The sequence below is a fragment of the Euprymna scolopes genome, chromosome 22 (assembly GCF_053919585.1).
Source record: "Euprymna scolopes isolate OS-2025 chromosome 22, ASM5391958v1, whole genome shotgun sequence".
NCBI classification, from domain to species: domain Eukaryota; kingdom Metazoa; phylum Mollusca; class Cephalopoda; order Sepiida; family Sepiolidae; genus Euprymna; species Euprymna scolopes.
This window is the reverse complement of record NC_136503.1, coordinates 178,412-195,171: the sequence shown is the minus strand read 5'-3', so window position 1 is coordinate 195,171 and position 16,760 is coordinate 178,412. Positions and strand designations below refer to the sequence as shown.

At 34.0% G+C, this 16,760-nt stretch overlaps 1 protein-coding gene across 1 annotated transcript in view; it reads right to left on the bottom strand.

Moving 5' to 3' along the window:
• Positions 1–1,030: 1,030 nt before the first annotated feature.
• Positions 1,031–16,760, bottom strand: part of LOC145243829 (uncharacterized) — a 37,993-nt gene continuing 22,263 nt past the window's right edge. Inside the window, exon 2 of the mRNA XM_080106853.1 lies at positions 1,031–8,179. Within this exon, the coding sequence (XP_079962979.1) occupies positions 6,683–7,684 (1,002 nt within the window). The 5' untranslated portion in view covers positions 7,685–8,179 and the 3' untranslated portion in view covers positions 1,031–6,682. The remainder of the gene's footprint in view (positions 8,180–16,760) is intronic.

The following is a 16,760-nucleotide window of genomic DNA, read 5'->3' as shown; positions in this document are numbered from 1 at the left end:
ATTTAAAATAAAATTCATTCCATAAAGAAATAAAATATTTTAAATCAAAAACTCGTGTATTTCTTTAAGAGAATAAAAAAAATCGAAAATTTGCTTATGAAAAGCAAACCCCTCGGCAAATTTTCGATTTTTTTTTATTCTCTTAAAGAAATACACAAGTTTTTACATAATCTTCAAAGGGTTATACAATGTGCATTATAAGATGATGAATGTGATCATTTTTCAAATACACTGACCCATATTGACTAACTTTTGTTGAGAGCAAACACATGTCAGAAATAGAAAAAGGAGACTAATTACGGCGGTTTTAGGCCACCGTATTTGTCAACTTGAAGAAAGGGAGACAAACCCACCCTGTGACCATATGATATGAGAATTTAAAATCGAGGTATTTTTGAATCCTTGCTTATAAAATTCTTTTATCTAAAAAGTACATGGAATATAAAATATAAATATGGACAAATTCTTATAAATGAAGAATGGAAGTACCCATTGATTAGTATTTTTATAGGTAAGTGAGTTTTTGGAATTTATATATATTTATTATATTCAGAGTAAGTTAAAATTCGTTGAATATCTTGTAATCTTTTTTAAAGAAAACCGATTTAAAAAAATATTGCATATTTTGCTATTAAAACTTTTATTTTAAAATTTGGTCTTTGCCCCTTTTATTGAAAAAATTAGGGTTTTAATTACATTTTTCAAGTAGTTATAAGCTTCGAAAGATAGTGAATCTAATAATTCACATTTTTATCATTCATTTTTGATGGCAACATCTGACACTGCTAATGCAGCGCACATTTCCTTTATGGAAAATGAGAAAAGGAAGTTCAGAGACTTTCTGCACAGAGTTTTTGATGTGATACTTTTTCTTGCATGACAGAACCTGGCATTTAGAGGACATCACGAGAATACGTTCTCATTAAATCAAGGTGACTTCTTGGAACTTGTTAAATTGTTATCTCACTATGATGTAGTGTTAAAGGAGCATCTGTTTAGCCTCCAGCAAAATGCGGACAGTCGCCTGAAACACAGAAAAAGTTTATTTCTCTTTTGGCAAAACATGTGATTGGAAAAGAATGCAAAGTACTTTGGTATACTTTTTGATAGCACACAAAACGTTTAGCATGCAGATCAAATGTCAACAGTAATTAGATATGTACATATCAGCGATGGTGCAGTTGAAGTGTGTGAGCCATTCCTGCGATTTTTACATTTGAAAGGTAAAACAGCTACTGCATTAACTTACGAGATCCTCGAGAAATTAGAAAACGAAGGACTAGATATTAAGTTCTGTTGCGGTCAAGGGTACGATAATGCTTCAAGCATGGCCAGAATCCATGGTGGTGTGTAAAAAAAAGATCAAGGACATTAATCCAAGGGCCGTTTTTGTACCTTGTTCTAATCATGTTTTGAACCTTTGTGAGAAACATTCGTTTTCTAACAATATCTCTTGTGTAACATTTTTTTGGCAATCCTGAGGGGCTGTACACTTTTTTCCCTCTGTCAACCAATCGCTGGGATGTGTTAGTAAAGTACACAGGTCTTACAGTGAAGAGATTATCCACAACTCGCTGGAGTGAAGATGCTGATGCAGTGAAACAGAAGTTTATCCAGTTTGTGAAAGCTATTGAATCTCTGATATCGAAGAAACTGGTGCGACAAGAGGCACTGTCCACAATCTGTTACCAGCTATATGTGACTTTTCTTTCGTTGATTTCTTGTTATTCTGGAGTAATGTTTTACAAGAAGTAAACGTAGCTCAGTACATACAAACACAAGGTATTATCCTGGACATGGTTGCTACCAAACTAACGGCTCTCAGGGTGTTTTTGGAAGAGCAGTGTATGAATGTTGTTGACAATGCCGTCCAGCAAGCACTTGCAAAATGTGAAGAACTTGATATCTCTACAGAGAGGAGAATCAGAAGAAAGAGCAGAATGCCGGGAGAGGAGGCAAGAGATGTTGAATTGACATTGTGGGAGGAGACTATAAAAGCAATGTTAGAGTGTCTGGACTGTTTCCATATTGAGTTGAATACCAGAGTACAGGCAGTGAATGACATTTTGTGGAGCCTTTCTGCTGTTCTGCCAGATAATATTTGTCCATGAAGAAGGAATACAGTTGTCTGTCACCAAGCTCATGGCTGTGTATGATGAGCTAATACTCCTTTTTCTTCATAACAACAATTGATTTATTTTTTCATCTATTTATTAAGTGACTCGTCATAGTATATACTTATGTTGTTCTATATAAAAAGGTTTTCATACCTGGTTTTCAAGTTTATCATTATTGTGATATCATGAACAGTTGCATTTGAACTGATTGTTTTTCCTATTTCATTTTGTCTTTGATTGTACATGCAAGCAGTAACGTACTGGTCAGGAAGTAAGTAGAGCATGTATGATAATTTAAGATAGCTAACCATTCAGCATAGGGTTAAGTGGGGGGTCAGTGAGGTACCATTTAAGCAGACTGCCCTGGGTGATGTTTAGCCTAGCTACGCCAGTGTCCACACGTATCATAATTTCCTCTTTTTACTTTTTGTTTATTCCTAATCTTTTTGACTGACAATGCAACTCACAAAACTCTGTACGAATAAATTGTGACTAAAGTAATCTAAAACGTGAGTTACACAAGCGACAGCACCTCTGTCTATTCTATTGGTTGACAGAATCAAGGAAGGAAAGAGAAAGGAAAACTTTCGTCTATAGACGGTTATTAATATATATATATATATATGACATAAATTTGCATATGAGTACAGTGAGGGCTGTGAAAAGGATGAATTGGAAAGCACAGGTAAGTTTTTTTACAGTTAAGAGAGAGATAGAGAGAATACAGAGGATGATGGTTACAGTCAGGAGTTGGTAGGGAGTTTGAACAAATATTTTTTATTATTTTAATTTATTTTCACTTAAGCTATTCCAGCCTGCTACTTATTTTTTCACTTTGTTTCTGAGTTTCTGAACATGGCAGGAGTAAAGCTAATCAGTGATATAATAAAACACTTTTAAGGCGATGGAGATGCAGTGGCTTGACTCCAAAACTACAATGTTGCAAGCCTTTTGCCATTATATTTTGAGAGAGATAAACTCCAACTCTATCTGGAGATGGCTGAAGGTCATCAGATGAACAATGATGAAGAAAATACGACAACTTACAGGAATGACTGGATTAATTGAGGAAGGGCTCAAGACTGCAATGAAGCTAGCATTTGTGATGGGTTTTCCAATGACATCTCAGTGGAGTTGCAACTGACACAGGACATTGAACTATGACTAATTTACTAGGACGAGCTAGGCTACTCACATACACAAGATACAGCTGAGAACATTTGCAGTGATGTAGCCACTTCGAGATGAAGTCAAAGTTTCGATTAACAACGAATCCTTGAATAGTAATCATCTGTTATAAATGCAGTGGCTCGGGCCATATAGTTAAAGCCTGCACAATGGGATGGCCCGATGGCACAAGCGTCTGACAATCACAAAATAAATTATGATGTTATACATGCAACAAGATCAGCCACTTTGCTGTAAAATGCCAGGATGAAAAAAGTCAGTGCGTCTACTCCCGATGTAAGTGAAAAATGAAATGCATCCACATACTAGTTGACTGACAACAATGCACGTCCCTAGTTAATATTGGCTGTTTCAAAACCCTGATGAACAAAGCTATATGTTGTCAAAGAAGATGCCAGATGGTTAAGGTGATAATCACAGATGAAAAGGTTATGAGATGCTATGGGACCAGTCAAACTAAGCTTACAGTTGGCAGTGTGCATCCTTTGCAACCGAAGGTCTACGTAGTCGAAAGAAAAACTGTTAAGCTTTAATCTTTTACTAGGATTTGATGCTTTCAAGAAGTTGGGAGAAGTGCTGTGAGGTTCACTTCCTCATGGAAAACGTATTCAGGTGTTCTGCAATCAAAATCGATGGGTCAGACTTCAGTGACATATTTGATCAATGGAAGAAAAAATAGACTGTTGCATGGAATTGGGCAGGTGCACAAACATCAGGGGAACTAATGGATAGGATACCAGAGTACGCCGTGGCCAAACATATTCAGGCCGAATATGAAAAAGAACTAGATTTATGGTTGAAAAATGAATAGTTGATGACATATCCAGAAAAAGCGCAGTCCAGCTAATGACTTAATTCCATTAATGGTGGTAGTTTAGATGTATTAGAACAAAATGAAACCTGTGATGGACTGCAAGAAGCTCAATGACTTCATTGACACATTTATGACAAATGCAAGTGTATATGCATAGAAGTTGCAGGATTGGCAGCGTGGAAGCTCTAATGTTGCCATGTTGGCCATGAAGAATGGATATCGTCAGGTATACAAATCACTGTGGCCCTTTCAGACGGTGATGTTGAAAGGACAAAGGTATTGCCTCATACAACTTAGATTTGGCCTGAATACTACACTGATAATAATGCGATCAATTATGAATGCAGTGCTTTTCCAGGAAATGTCAATACAATGAGCCACATCATACATTAACGATTTTGTCAATTTATATTTCATATCTACAGATTGAGTGAAGAATCATTTGCCAAAAACCTCCTGAAGAAATATTTGGCCTGTAAGCCTCCGGAAGAAGGAATACGAGAATCAGAAGCAGTTTACTGGTATAACATTACACAAAAAGATAGTTTTTAATATCTACAGCACCGTCCAATGCCATATACACCTACGACATCTGCATAAAATTGTTGACTCCATTAATAGCCCTGACATTTAAGATGCTCGGGAGCAGTACCACGTGGAAGATGCCGTTTAAATTATAATCTCTTGCAGCAGGTGTATGTCCAAGTCCAGGGTAAGCCAGGTGACAGTAATCAACAGCCAACACTCAGTGATATTTGATAGAATCCCCTATTACAAGAATTTGCGCCCTTGTCTAGGAGCCCACATACCATTCAAATCTACTCGTAGCGCGTCAGAAGGAAGCAAAGATTGGTATTGATAGACGATGCTTCCAACACTAGTAGCTCAGAAACCCCTGATAACAATGATGATGATGATTGGCCACTGTAAAACAGTCATGAGCATAATTCTCCCATGGAAAAAATTGCTGCTTCCCAACTCTGCAGGAGTGCCTGCATTATTTGTAATGATGACATCAGGGGGGGGGGGTGACAAAAGTAATACACAAGCTATGGCTCCTCTGTCTATCTTTCATGTGACAGAATCAAGGAAGGAAAGAGGAAAGAAAAACTTTGGTCTATAGAAGGCTTATAAATATACACATGACATTAATTTGCATATGAGAACAGTGACAAACAAATATTTATTATTTTTTATTTTCACTCATGAATATATTTTACTGAAATCTTTATATTTTGTGAAATATTTCACAAAAATATCGTTTCTTCCATTTTTTGCATGTGATGAGATTACATTTATTTAGAAAAAAACAGTTCCCAGCAATGTTATTTCCTACTTTTCTTTTTCATTTTTCTTCTTCCTGAGATGAGGCATCCTACCTAACATCAGACATTTACCTGCTATCTCAGACATTCCAACAGAGAATTTATTTAATGATTCGCACTTTCTGTTTAAGTACAATTGTTCGAATCTCTGTAATATTTGGTTCACTATGTATATTTGTCAGTTAGTTTTTGCAGTTCATTTTTATATGGTCATCCAATATATATTAGCATATGCAAAACAACATGTCTTATGTCTAAGATAATCACACACTGGAACATAATATATTTTCTATTATGTCTGTGTTGGAACATATGGTTATACGATGTAAATAAACAAATAATGAATGTTCTTTCTCTAAAAGATAAACATACTTGATTTTATAAATGAAGAACAACATATTTCACAGGAATATAGTTTGTAAGTAGTATGCTTTGGGATGTGCTTTAACAAATTATTGCTTAAAAAGGGAAGAGATATATATTTTACAAGCAAAAATTTTCTTTGAAATATGTATTTGCATATAACATTGAATTGCTTTGGAAAACAAGACACATATACTTAATTTGAACGTTTTATATCAAGTTTCATGGGTTCACATATGTCACAACATATTTGATTTGATTGTAAAGAGCCACATATATCACAAGAATATGTTTTCTCATTTTTTTATTTTTCTTATTTTGTTCAAGTAAGGAATGTGGCATCCTACCAGATCCCAAACATTCACCTATTTTATACATTCTAACCGAGAAATCATTTTAAGATTCTAACTGTCCCTTTGAGTGCAATTTTTTACATCTCTATTGCACTTAGTTCATCAGGTATATTTGTCAGGTAATTTTTAAGAATCTTTTCATAAGATTCCAGTTTCTTTTATTGTCATACATAAGACCCTGGTATTTCATACTCTTTTCCCTCCCAGCTCTGTTAAACCCAGCATCAGTATGGACACTAACTTCTACTAAGGTTTATTCCCTCTCCTTTTTGTTTTATATCACTATGTCAGGTTTTATAGCTCCGTTTTCTTGGTATGTAGCTGTAGGGATTGCATAGTCATAGTGGATGGTATATGACTTGTTTCCGGCTGTTCTTTCAGGTATATGTTCCCAAGACTTGCTGCTGCATTAAATATTCAACTTCTTACAGATCATCCAGTGGAGATATTTACACACTTCGTTGTGTTGCATTGTATAGTAGCCGTCCTTTAGTAGAACCTTGCAGCTGGATGCCAGATGGCTCACACTTTCTGCTTCAGTGTGACAGAACCTGTATTTGTTATTGCTGAGACCATTTGGGTATGCATTTGCATATGTCGCAACATATTTTCTTTCCGTGTGAAAGAAGAGCCACATACTTCACAAGAATATGGTTGCTCTCTAGTATGTGATCGCATATGTCGCAACATGCTTTGTTTAACTGTAAAAGAAGTACCACATACTTCACAAGAATATGGTTTCTCTCCAGTATGTGTTCGTATGTGAAGCAATAAATTTCTTTTTTGTGGAAAACAAGAACCACATACTTCACAAGAATATGGTTTTTCACCAGTATGTGTTCGCATATGTCGGGACATATGTTCCTTCGTTGTAAAACAAGAGCCACAAACTTCACAAGAATATGGTTTTTCACCAGTATGTGTTCGTATATGCAGCAACATATGATTTTTAGTTGTAAAACAAGAGCCACATATTTCACAAGAATATGGCTTCTCTCCAGTATGTGTTCGCATGTGTCGCAGCATAGTTTGTTTAATAGTAAAAGAAGAGGAACATAGTTCACAAGAATATGGTTTCTCTTTAGAATGAGTTTTCATGTGTCGCAACATATTTTTTTTCTCTGCAAAAGAACCACCACATATTTCACAAGAATATGGTTTCTCTCCAGTATGTGTTCGCATATGTTTCATCATATGTTCTTTTGTTGTAAAGGAAGAGCCACATATTTCACAAGAATATGGTTTCTCTCCAGTATGCGTTCGCATATGAAGCAACATGTTTCCTTTCTGTGTAAAAGAAGCGCCACATACTTCACAAGAATATGGTTTCTCTCCAGTATGTGTTCGTATATGTTGCAACATGTTTCCTTTCTGTGTAAAAGAACAGCCACATACGTCACAAGAATATGGCTTCTCTCCAGTATGTATTCGTATATGTTTGACCACAGTTTGTTTCCTTGTAAAAGAAGAGCCACATACTTCACAAGAATATGGTTTTTCTTTAGCTTCAGGTCTATTGTTCATCTTTAAAGTAAAAATATTGTAGTTTTATAGTAAAATTGTTGTTTCTATAAACTTTATTTTGCTTCTGCATAAGAAACAGAAAAAACTAAGAAACATTTAAATATTTTTTCAATTTGTTACGCATATGAAATTTAGTATATCATTGAATAAGTCCAGGCTAATGAAAACGGATTATAAATGATATATTCAGTGAATCTCTCTACATCTATTTAGATTATATTTACACCTTATGTAAATAATGTAATCTATACATATTTTCAGAATTCAGTCTATTTTAATGGACGATTATAAAAAACTGACTATTTCACAATCCACAATAAAGCTATTATATTAGTTTTTAACCATTAGCAGTATGTTTCTTTTCTAGTATATTGTATGCCTGCAATCTTTTTTTATTTATTTAAAGGCCCGGCTATGCATAAGTCATATGCATTTATAAGTGAATTGATGATGTACACATAATAAGTATTCCAGACAATGTTCACTTCATTTAACCTGAAAAAAGAGGAAAAACATATAGAGTTAGGAAAGAAAATGTTTTCTCTAATATATCATGAAAATATTAGTAAAAGAAAATACCATATAGTTTCCAAAATGTAATTTAGTTTTTATAGTTTGCACAAGTTTTATAGTTTACAAAAAAAAGAAAAGAAATTTCTTTGAATAGTATTTGAAAAACATCAAAACGTTATTGATAATTTTCAACAAACAATTATAATAATCCCATTTTATTTACAACACTGATCATTGTTTTTCAACACATAATAAATATGGTAATTATTTACATTGCTCTTGGTTCAACAAATTAAGATACAAATATTTGAAGATACTAACAAATTGGAGAATATATTTAAATCAAAAAAATTTACCCAGAAATGATTTATATATTATCAAACGTTACTAACATGAACCAATTTATCTTTTCCACACTTAATATTTCATTATTTTAGTATATTGAGTTAAACTAAATATGCCTATTTCTTAGAAAATGATATCGCGTACACAAAAAAATGAAACATTATTTGAAGAAACAATAAAGACATTTAAAATGGTACAGTCGAAACATGTAGCAGTCATAACCTATTCACAAATAACATTCAGTGAAAGGTGTAATAAGTATAGTATTGTCAGAAGGGAAATTGAAATATCTAGAGAGTTGAAACATTGCTTCCAAATCTGCATGCTAAAAACAGCATTTAAATAAAATTTAAAATATATTTCATACACAGATTCAGCAATTTAATGAGAAAGTTCTTTAATTCCAATTCAATTATATTAAATGTATATTGCAGGCTAGGTTGAATTTTTAGCAATATTTAAGCACTTTTCATATACTATAATAAAAATGTTAAGTGTTATTTCAATGCTTTTCACATTTATTAACTAATGAAGTAGCGATGCTTTGCATGCAAGTCAAGTCCTATTAAAAAGAAAGTATTTCTAATATAGTTGACTCACATATTTGATGACTGACAAAGTTCCTACTACAACAAAATTTAATAGACAAAGCCCAACCCTGATGTGGCTAATTAAGGTTACCTGAAAGTAATGAAAGTTAAAGAAATACTTGAAACTATCATTACGATAGTTTAACAAAAACTTGATAGCAATGATAGTTGAATGAAGACTTGAAGATAATGGTTACACAAAGACTTGAAATCAACAATATTATACAAAGATTAGAAAGCAATGATAGTTATACAAAGATTAGAAAGCAACGATACCTATACAAAGTCTTGAGGGCACCATAGTTATGAAAAGACTTTAAATCAACTGTGACTCAACCAGCTATGATGTTCGAAAATTGCCATAAAGGAGAGGTCAAGAAGAGCTGAATTAGAGCTTTTTATTTATGTGACAATTCCCAGGTTATTGCTAGGCAATCCTGCGAGTTGAAAAAAAAAGAGAAAATGGCTTGAATGCTGAGATAAAATCACTTTTTATTTTGTAAAGGAAAGAATAACAATTTTTCACACTTTAACAATATTGTTTGGGAAACAGTGTTTAAAGTAAACATGTTTTATTTAGGAGGCAACCTTTAAAGGTTCCAACCAAAAGATTGGTAGGTATATGAGAAACAGTTGGTGGGAAATGGCTGTTGCTGACGAATATATTCACCTAATGAATATGCATAGCTGATGTGGCTAATTAAGGTTAATTTAAAATCAAGGCGAATCAGAATATCACAGACTGAGTAAAGATGTGTTGAATGGGAAACTCAGGCTTATCCTGACCTTATCAACTTCTCCATTTAAAAGGTACTGCAGAGCAAGGAAAATCAGTTGAGTGTAATTGAGAGTTATGAGTTGTTTTTGGTGGTTACTGTTGTTGAAAGCTAACATTACCGTCCACCGCCCCCTCCCCATCTGTGTAAAAACACCCATTCTCCTCTGACTGATTATATGCAATAAAAAATCATTAATTGAAACAAAGGACCCCGTTTAAATGATTATCGAGAGACTACCAGGAAAAAATATATCTTTTATTCTGTATTTTTCTGTTGAGAACTAGACATAATCATCATTTTCTTCTTTGTACTCAAACATGTTAATAATATTTACAACGGCAACAAAAACTTGCATCATAGTCACTTATTCATCATTTGTCAACTTGTGAATAACTACAGAGGCGTGAAACCCTATTGAAGAGCTTTTTCAGTGAATAGCCAGTAAGAGGATTGCTGACCTGCTGCATTCATTATCTGGCCCACAGCGTCATATCAACCCTGTTATCATAAGAGTGGCTGAGAGTGCGCAATCGGACTTCTGTGGATGTTCAAACCAAACCAGCTAGAACTACACTTGTAACTGGTGGATACCACGGTTTTCCTCATGTTATATCTTCGCTGAGGGAGGCCGGGGGCCCTACCATGTTATAAACGATAGTTACAAAGACTTGAAAGCAACGATACTCATACAAAAATTAAAAAGCAACAATAGTTATACAAAGACTACAAGTAATATCGTATGGGCTAGACCTCTATACGGCTGTTTTTTAGCCAGTCTGAGAAATTGTCTTCAGATAGACGAACTTCTAAGGCTACAATCAGGATTCAGTTCTTGGATTCGGGAAGGAGTGAGTCACCTGCTCGACAACAGCATGTCTCTGCCCTCTTCTTTTCCAATCAACCACACCTGGCCTCTCGCCACCAATGTCACACTGCATAGTCTCAACGTCAGCAACACAAAATACATTTCAAGAGATGTTCACATCTCTTTTCTTTTTGTTACATCCATGGAATTTTTCCCAGCTTTTATATCCTCCTATCAAAAAATAAAAGGAAGAGACAAGAAAAAAAAAAAAGCTTTTCCCATCATGCCTTGCCTTCCCAAGATGCCCTTCGGGTATATAAATGAGCTAGTCATCCTTTCCTTCTTCTTTCCCAAAGAGTGATGCAGATACGCCCGGTATGTCGTATATTACTTTTTTTTGTTTTTAACCATAATCTAGCCTTAAACGGTGCTCCCCTTTTGCATATACCCCACAGAGCTGTCACACAGCCTCCTTCCAGTCGGATCACCACTTTGTTGTAGTGTGCAGGCTTAAAACTAAGAGTTATCAACCCAGATAATCAGACAAAATTGTAGAAAATTTCCGAATCCCTCCTGATCAATACTTCTACACTGCCACACAAAAACTAGAAAGCAACAATAGTTCCATAAATGTTAGAAACTATGACACTTAAAAGACTAGGTAGCTATGATAGAAGTATGAAGACTTGATAGCAACAGTAGAAGAATGAAGACTTGATAGCAACAAGAGTTAAATAAAGACTTGATAGCAATAAGAGTTGAACAAAGACTTGATAGCAATAAGAGTTGAACAAAGACTTGATAGCAACCAGAGTTGAACCAAAATTGATAGTAATGATAGTGAATGAAGTCGATGGAAGACTTGACAGCAACAATAGTTGAATGAAGACTTGACAGCAACAATAGTCGAATGATAGCAACAAAAGTTTAATGAAGATTAGTAAGCAACGACAGCTGAATGAAGACTAAGTAAGAACGACAGTAGAAGGAAGAATAAATAGGACGATAGTAGAATGAAGACTAGAAAGCAACAATAGTTGAACTAAGACACAAAATCAACGGTAGTTTAATAAAAACTAGAAAGCAACAATAGTTGAATGAACACTAGAAAACCACAGTAAGTGAATGAAGACTAGAAAGCAATGAGTAAATGAAAACTAGAAAGCAGCAGAAGTTATACTACACCAATTTTTCTTTACATCAAATAAACTCAAATCAAGCATTATTGAAAAGAGCATAAAAAACAAAGAAATATTATTTAAAATCAGCCCATTAGAACTAGAGTTATGACCATTCAAAGTATAAAAAAATGCATGGTTCACTGGACATTTTGTCTTAAGTCAGTTCTATTCAAATGCATATAAGCTTGTGACTGAAAATGGTAGGAAATTTAAACAATTTACAGACTTACTCATCTTTAAAAAGCTCTATCTTTAAATCTTTTTAAGGTATTATGATGACATTTTGAACATGTTATCATAATACCAGGAAGGTCCAGTTGGCTGTATTTACAACCATCTCAAAACTTGCATACTAATTAGCATAAGAAGCATCATAAAAACAGCTAAGAAAAATGGTAAGTAAGGCTTCATCATCATGCGAAATATTATTCTGATGGCCATTATCATTTGTCGTCATTACACCGTGAAAAATTCAAGATAGCTACCAGGAAATTCAAAATGACGACTGGGAAATCCAAGATGGCCATCACAGCACGATTCAAAGAAATTATTAACAAAATATGGCTTGTAGCATATCAAATGAATGGAAATTGTTTTCAAGTACATTAAACTAATTAAGATAATTAAGTTTCATTTTAACGGCTTCAAGTTGCCGGGAAAATTATTGGGTGGGTTTCTACCACTATTTTGTATAATTTTTTTATTTTTAAGTCATCGTCGAGACTTCAATGTTTTCAAGAGACATTGCGGCTATTTTTCCTTGTTCTCATGTAACACTTGACACTACTTGTTTTTCGAACAGAATAAACATTTACAACACCAAAAATTTATTGCGGTAGGTAGAAGAGTAACTTATCTTACCTTTGGAAACATTTATTTGTTATATATTTGTTTTTTGACTACTTTTTCATATCTCTGTGGATTGTAAAACAAGCCCAATAAATGTTATCATAGGCAAGGCAAGTTATTCTTTTTTGGATAAGTGGTTTGTGTGTTTTAACTGATTTAAAAGTGCTTTTTACTTAAATAAATCAAGTGGTGTCAAGTGAAGCTGTTTGAATTAAAATTAACCAAAAACAATTTTTAATGGAATAAAACAAAATTACAGCATTATTTTTGTAATATTATTTTCAAGTTAAATTCAAGTTTTACAATATTTTTTTTTATATATTACATTGTTAGGTGAAAGTACAGAATCGTTATGTTACAACAACTTTATTTGGCCAGAACAAATCTCCAGAAGAGACATTCTAATAGCAATCACTGTTTTCAACATGCATGCATATGAAGTATGCACAAAGACACAATGTCGTGATTTGTGTGTTCACACACACACACACGATAAAGGATGATGTTATGCCTCATGTGCATTAATACAACAAATATTCTGGAACTCTGTTATATAAGCTTTTGAGCATGTAAATCAAACCAATTAAAGATGCAGTTTTACTGTGACAGAAAAACATTAACATGACTTCGCACGCATCATACACCTAAATTCTCATCATGGAAAGTACTATATCAAATGAGAATTAATTCTTTTCAACAAGTTGTTTTAAACTGCTATTTACATATGTAAGAAACACTTATGCAAGATGCACACAGGTTTTAATGACCATTTTCTTTTCCCTTTATAAAGTAACCATGCATGTTCTACTCAGAATGAAAATTCATAATTATGAACGACACACATTAACAAGGGTTGTCTAATGGACACGTGTTGCAAACCTTGACACTGAAATAATTTGAATGACTTTTTCTTAAACAGGCTAATAAATATTGTGATTTTATCCCAATACAGTGATCTAAAGTTCTTCTTTGAATGTCGTTATTTTTCCAAAGTTATTCACCTCTTTTAAATTTGTATGGATGTGGATGTGACTCTATAGGACCCTCCTATAAATTGACGATCTGGTGAAATTTACCTTTAATAGCTCCAGTGATACTTTACCACTTTCGACTTATAGATATCCCTGCACCTACAACCATGATTTCTAATATCGATGGAATCCAACTGCGAATTGACAAACATCGACTCCAAGCAATAGTTCTGTAGTTACAAAACACTCTCTCCTCCCCGTGTTAAGAAGAGGTTTCTTAATAATAACGTTAGTACACTATCATTATAATTTTTTATTAAATTGTTAGGTGAAAGTACAGAATAGTTACAAAACACCTTATCCCTATGCTAAGAATGAGTTTCTAATAAAGCGTTTTAGAAGTTTGGAGGACTATGTTTTAGAGTTGCAACCCCACCTAAAATTTGACCAAAATTCAGGAAATCAGCCAATTTTAATAAAATTTTCAGTATTTCTTAATTTAACAGAATATAATTTTTATACATATTTATATTATAACATTTTTGGATGTCTTATTTCTTGTATTAAACATTTCTATCTGGTTAAAATTGGTATTTAATTTATTTTAATTAATTTAATTATTATTATTTGTTTATGTAGTCAAAAGTAAAGAACCTTACTTCATGCATCGTGCGGCTTGTGTTAGGAAAGAAAAAAAAAGAGAAAATAAAAATGGCTGCCCCCTGGTATTTATGGACTTAAAATCACGTGATATGACGAGAGCGGGGAGGGGGTATGCAAATGAGATGTGGTTGGGTCTCTCTATAAAAGAGCCATCTTCTTTATTTTGAGCGTCAGTGTGGAAAGTGCAGAGAGAAGAAAACAGTTGGATTTGAGTTTGAGACTTTTGATCTGAGGTTGAGTTCAAATTTAACGTCAGTTTATACAAACAAACTTTCGGTACTTATGCACTAATGTTATCATGCTGAAATAATGTTATTATTTAGAAATCTATTCATAAAATGGGAGGGGAGGGTGTTTTGTATTATTCTGTATTTTCAGCTAACAATTTTATAATAATAAAAAGACATTGTAAAATTTTAATTTAACTATCTATGAAAAACATGGGATAAATTTCAGAATAGTTAACAGTCAAAAACTTGTAAAACAAAAAAAATGATTTCTAAATAATAACAAAAATAAAAAAATGAATACTCTGTATTGGTAAATCAGTTAACGAATGCATTGTTTCCAGATTTCTTTGTGCACGTCACAATACACAAAAATTTTCACGCTATATGCATTTGTCACTATTTCTATCGATGCATGAATAAAAAGTTTTTATCCATTTTTTTTCAAATTTTAGGACAAAAGAAATTAATATATTCGCCATTAAATACCATTTGAACACAGTTTCTATCTTTACTTATTTTGTACTACAAAGCCCCAACTTTGAGATTTCTTGTGTTCAAATTCTGTAGCAAGGAAAATTCTTTTCTCTGATTAGCTAAAACAACTTGAAACGTCATCAACAGATATAATTTCCACTTCACTTATTTATGTAACCACACCCCAACTGCTTGTTTGCAAAAAATGATCTACCGCCAGCAGGCATGCTATACTGGCATATTTTATCATTAATAGTCGGATTTAAATAGCGATTTCTTTGAATATAAAAATCACAAAAAAAAAACACATTTTAAAGTAAATTTTATTGTGAATCTAGTTATAGAAGTTTTATTTTGATGGAAGTAGAAAAAAAATGGAGAGTAGAAAATGCATTGTGGATGCGTTATCAGCAGCTCCCGTTACTCGCACTTCTCTTTATTAGTCCTTCAGTCCTCATTTTTTAATGAGTTATTTTTCTGACAAAGGGAGAAGAAAAAGCTGTATTCTAGGTTGGCAGTATTTTGTGTGAACAGTTGGCAGAGGTGGCGGAAATTTTCTGTTTCTATGTCTATCTTTGTAGCCATGTTACTAGTAAGAGTGCTGGAGGTAAACGTTTTATCTGAGCTGACGTTATCTGCCTAATAGTCAGAGACCCAAACCTTGGATTAACCACTAAGGAGGCTGTCCTATCAGCAGGTGCAAAGTACTGGGGCTGCTGTATTGCCATTTGGTGAATGGATTCTGGACCATGCAGTAGCTTCTGGTGGGGCCTCTTGATGCCATATTAGTGGGTAATTGTTACGGCTTTTCTTTATCCTGTTCTACAAAAAAAAAATTTCTTTGTTTCTTTTTCTCTCTTAGTTTCCCCTCTCCGTCCTGCTCTAAGCAAGTCTGAAGATCTAGTCCACGAATTCCAAAATTCCATCATGACAAGTTTCAAGAAAAAATACATGATTAAACCTGGATCTCCAACTTCCAATGCAGACCCCCACTATCATGTCTCCTTCTCCAACATCAGGAGTCTACGTTCTACCCTTCCAGAGGTTGAAACCCAATTACAGGAGACTAAACCTGCCCTTTTATTTTTAAGTGAAACTGGCATTGGACAGGCTATTTCCCTAAATGAGTTTGTAATTAAAGGATACTCCAACTTAACTTCTAAATCTGACCCCCAAGATCGCCATGGGCATGGAATATGTGCCTATATTAAAGATGGCTTTCCATGTGGTAGGGACATCTCCAGAGAAGATCCTAACTTACCCTATATGTGCTTCCGGGTTGAATTAGCTCACAGTACTGCATTTATATTTACTCTCTATCACCCCCACAACAGCGGAGTTACTATCTTTAAAAGCATATCTGAGAAAATTGACCAAGTCCTATCTGCTTATCCTTCAGCTAACATTCACGTATGTGAAGACTTCAATGTTCACGTGGAGTGGTTGACCCACTCAAACAAGACCGGTGATGAGGGAAGGTTCTCATGATTTCTCCATTGTTTATGACCTCACTCAGATTGTTCTTGAACCCACCCGTGTGCCTGACAATGACGGCCAGTATGTAAGTCTACTAGACTTTTTTCTCACAACTATTACTCTTATGAACCTGCAATGAAAATAATGATAAAGTAGAGACAAACTTGCAACATCTCTTCTTTGAGATAGAGGTTGCAGGG